We start from the raw sequence: 5208 nt of genomic DNA, 5'->3' as shown, positions 1-5208 counted from the left end.
CTATTCTTGCTTCACAGGGTAAATCGATTGGTAAGTGTTCCATTGAGTTGAAGAATGTAGGTGGAAATAATCATTCCAATTTAAATAATGTGATGAAAATGTTTTGTTCCATGAGTGACAAATCATTCACTCGCAAAATAGTTGAGCACAAATCTTTGAAGAATGTACTCAACTCAACTATAGGTTCCCATATCTAATTTGGTAGTGCATTAAAATCAATAGACAATAACTCCTCCATAAATACATGACAATCGTGACTTTTCATTCCAATCATTCTTCCTTGTTCAATGTTCACACATCTACACAAATTTTAGACATTCTCAACTCAATAATCCATTTAAAGACAACAACTCTTTGTTCCCTAGATAAAACAATTTTTGCTTTAGGCTTCACAACTTTTCCATTAGGTAGATGTCGTAATTCTAACTCCTTTCTTTGACAATTTTTTTAAAAATCAATAATTGCCTTGTATGTCCATCATTGTATTGAAGACATTATCAAACACATTTTTTTCAATATGCATCACTTCAATATTATGTCAATATGCAGCACCAAAATGCTTTGCTTTATCCAATTATGAGCTACATCACAACCATGATAGGAAAATTGTACTTCCTCAATTACTTTGGGAAAATAGGCAACTTGTCCTCACACATCATCCGCAACTTATATCAATGGAGGTTGAGAATATTCAATTTAATTCTTTAAAAATACATTCTTATTTCTTCTATATGCATGAGCATTAGACAAAAGTTCATGACGACAATTAAACCAAGAAAACTTATTACCATTGTCCAACCAAAACCTCTTTAAATTATTCATGCAATATGGACATGACAACCTTCCTGGTGTACTGCAACCAAACAACATACCATATGCAAGAAAATCATTGATAGTCACATACTTCAAAACAAAGTGTTCCAGTTTTAAGCCCTTGCACGTAGGGAGAGAAATCTGGAAGAGTTGAGTCGTTGATTGAATGAAGTTGATGGCTGAAAGGAAAGCGTGTTGCATACAATGAAGGTGGTAAGCGTTGTGCGATGTTTGGAAGGTATGGTGGCAACAATAGTGTGGGTGATTGCATGAAGTATGCCAAAAAGAGAGAGAAAGGGGAGTATGTAACAAAGGGTGGTGTAGTGAAATTAACCACCATTACATACATGATTTTTAATTCAAGGGTTGGACATAGATGATTTAAAGTAAAATTTATTATTTGTCTCTCTACTATCAAAACAACAACTTAATAAATTATTATTGGTGTCGCCCGTATTCCTAAAAATCATTTTCACCATGTCTCACTGATCCTTACCTTTTTTTATTGTTTTTCTATGTGATTGAACACAATCAGATGTTATAAAAGCAACAACACATATTCTTATATCTTAGGTGCAAAAATTAGAATTTTTTTTTTCAATAGAAGAATATGTTTTGACGGTTGATTATGGGTGCTGATGTATTAACACTCTCAACAGTAAAAATATACACTTCACACCTTAATAAAATAATATTTTATTCATTTTATTTTTATTTTAATTAAAAAATATTATTATATTACTATAAACAGTATGTTTTTTACTATTCATGGTGTTAATAAAACTTTTCTAGTTGATTATTGACCATTGACATAACGTATTTCACATCAAGATTTTTTTTAAATAAAAGTGATACAATTTAAATAAAATTATGTTTTTTTAAAAATTAATTGTAAATACGGTTTTATTTGTTCAAATTCGAAGTAAATTCAATTTGTTTAAAAAGAATCTTACGCATATTTTCACATTTTTTATTATATTAAAGTGTATATAACTTTAATATATGTTATTTTTATAATTTTATTTTTTATGATAATTAATTTAAAAAATAATGTAATTTATATAATATTAGTGGAAACAGACGCTCTTCTTTATCCAGATTTTTTATTTTTATCATTTACATATATTATGTTTAATATTAAAATTTAATAAAAAAATATCATAATTTAACATAATTTTTTTTTAAAATTTTTAGATATCGATTAAAAAAGCAAAATAGCTCATTTACGCATATACCAAAATTTTCACTCTTCATCTCAATCATAATGTTTAATATTTAAAATATAATATATATATATATATATATATTTTTTAAATATATTATTATAAAAAAATTTAATTATCATAAACTTATGTGAGAAATCATATTTACATATATATTTATATTTAATATTAAAATTTGAATACATAATATTATTATTTACATATTTGAAATAATTTAATAAATTTTTATTAACCCAACTATTTTTTTAGAATGAATTAAAACATTAAAATATGAATTTATACTTATTTTAATAACTATAAATACATATATAATAAAGATAAAAATAAAAATACACATATATACAATAGTAATAAAAATAAAAAAAATTCCCATAATATATATAATTACAAAACATTTATATATTATATTAGTAATAAGACACGCACTAATAGACATTAAGTATCGGGATCCTTTAATGCCTTTAATTAGTCGTCCACATCTACAACAAATCACCAAAAACATCATCCTAAGAAGAGTTTAGTGTATTAAGATTTACAAAGTTAACCTTAAATCCTTTAGTTGTATACATAGTCACTATCTTTCTCTTTCATTTATCTCATTTCCTTTAAAAAAATCCATATATTTTTTCTTTCTATCACTTTATGTCTTTTTACATCTCTTCTTTCCACTCCAATCAATCTGAATTCCCAGCTACCCTGAAATTGTATTGTTTGTGTCAAAACTTTTATCATCACTCTTGAATAATAAACAACGTTAATTACTGGTAAAGGAAAATGTGAAAGAAAAAACGTAACATATTGGTTTGTTGGCAAATAGTAAAAGGTAATGAGAAAAAAAAAATCTACAAATTCTGAGACCAAGTTTTTTGAATAAAGACTTTTAAAACTAACAAAAGCTGGAGAAGAGAGAGAAGTTTGAATTCAATATAATAACACTTGTTGTGTGTCTTCAAGTTCATTACTGTTTCACATAACGAGGGTATATGTACCCATGAAGATTTCTTGGATTCCAGTTATATGTGTACCACACAGTGTGATAACTAACAATCATTTCACAGTGACTGCAACAAATGCATGCGTGCATGAGGATGCAACTTTTGAAAGAAAAACCCACCCATTAGAGTTTGATCACGAGGCCATTGATTTTGCCAATGGCATTTGACTCTCGTGTGAAGCAACAGATAGTGTCCTGTCTATACCATTAACATTGGCTTCAACGTGTGCATCGCCGTGAGCAATTGCACCATCACCACCACCACCAACTTTCCATCCCTCTCTTTCAACGTCAAAATCAATTCTACAGCCACAACACCGTGAGAAGATTCGGTACAAGAAAGTGAGTAACCAAAAAGCCCACGGTAGAGAAATCAACATGAACCCTAAAACGAGGATCCAAGATGGAACTTTTGACTCGGGAAGAACAATGTATTCTACAAGGCACCCTCCTCCAACGAGGACACACGTGAACAAAATAGACGCAGTTATCCATATCAGCGTGCGTCCAGAACTACGATCAGGAGTCGCAGGCATTTGTTTCTTTCTCAGCACAAGATGAAGGTCAAAATCAATGTTTCTTCTTTTTTCATCTTCACCCAATGGGTTTAACTTTTTTATGGAAGAAGGGTAAGATAAAATGAGGAGGTTTTGTTTTTTTTGGTGTATGTGTATGAGTTGTGAAAAAGATCATCAAATGGGGTTTTTAGGTCAATAGGGGTTCAGAAGTTTTTCTTCTAAACGTGATTAATGGAAAAACAAATTAACAAGACACAGCGTGAATTTGATGCATATGTGATGTTTCTGTTGGAATTAACAATGGTTTTGGCTGCATGCAATGTTATCTAAGGGCATGTTTGGTTGCAAGGGATGTGGATCCAACGGAGTTTGGGTTGTATCAATTTACAAGGCTGTTTTCTTAGAAATCAATATTATAACTTTCACTTTCCCTTCACAAATTCTTTTAATAATAAAATATCATGTTTTCTTAATAAAAATTAAAATAAATACAATTTTAAAATAATAATATATTTGATTGTGAAATCAACTACACCTAAAAATCATTACTTTATAACTTAAATACCATTTCACGTTTTGATTAATTATTATTATTTTACAACCTTTATACTGCTCGAAAATCTTATTTAATAATATAACATTTTAAAATTATATTAATATTTATATTATTATAACTATTAGTTAAGTAGTCGTATATAGTAGTTGAATATAAAGTAAAGATTATCAAAATATGTTTATACTAAGTTAGTTTTTCACTGTTTTAGGATTATTTTTAATTTTAAAATAATTAAAGTAAAAAAAATAAGAGTAAGATAGAAGATAGGGTAAAAAAGTAGAATAGAAGTTTTAATAAGGTTAGAAAAAAGTTTCTCATCTTTTTAAGGAAATACAAACTTGTGCCCGTCAGAATAAAACTGTATAGGAGAAGGTGACTTTTTTTTAATAACCATTTATTGAATAAATATTTTTATTTCATGTAATCAGAAATAAAACAAATTGTTTTCAATGTTTTTGAAAATGGCCACTAGGATACTTATTTAAGGTTTGATTGGTTTAACTACATTTAAACCGTAGTCAAATATATATTAATAAAATGATATTTACAATTAAGCAGTGCACAGAAAAAATGAATAAAGACTTGTTATTTTCCTATGAATTAATTTAAAAGTGATCATTAAATTTAATATATGTTTAAAATTTAATTAATTTAATGTATATAGATGATGCTGTTTTTAAATAGAGAGGTGAGGATAGAATTTTGAGATTTGATGAAAGAAACAGTTGGACTGTAATTTTGGACTTATAGTTTGGATGTAATTACTTTTTGCGCCTCCATATTTTCTTCATAATCCCAGTTATTTTGAAATACTCATTTTGCTCTCTGTTATTTATATATCTACTCAGTTTTGTGCTTCTTTTAGCTAATAATCTTGTGAAGTGATGGCAGGTGCAGCAAATAGTTTCAATCTTCCTGATCAATCAAATATTAAACATGCGTTATTCAAACCATTAGGCCTTTAATCGGATTAATCAAGGATTTAAACCAAAGAAAATAAACTTTCGGGTTCAACAATTTAGAAATAAAAAATGTTATTTTCTGATTAATCAATTGAAAGAAAAATTTAATTATGAATAATACAATTGAGAATGTATTTTCAAA

General features: G+C 27.7%; 1 protein-coding gene across 1 annotated transcript; it reads right to left on the bottom strand.

Moving 5' to 3' along the window:
- Positions 1-3164: 3164 nt before the first annotated feature.
- On the bottom strand, positions 3165-3566 carry LOC137822310 (uncharacterized). Its single transcript, XM_068627195.1, has one exon. It carries the CDS (start codon positions 3564-3566, stop codon positions 3165-3167), a length of 402 nt encoding a protein of 133 aa, XP_068483296.1.
- Positions 3567-5208: the final 1642 nt, after the last annotated feature.

The sequence above is a fragment of the Phaseolus vulgaris genome, chromosome 9 (genome assembly GCF_000499845.2).
Source record: "Phaseolus vulgaris cultivar G19833 chromosome 9, P. vulgaris v2.0, whole genome shotgun sequence".
NCBI classification, from domain to species: domain Eukaryota; kingdom Viridiplantae; phylum Streptophyta; class Magnoliopsida; order Fabales; family Fabaceae; genus Phaseolus; species Phaseolus vulgaris.
This window is presented reverse-complemented; position numbering and strand designations above follow the sequence as displayed.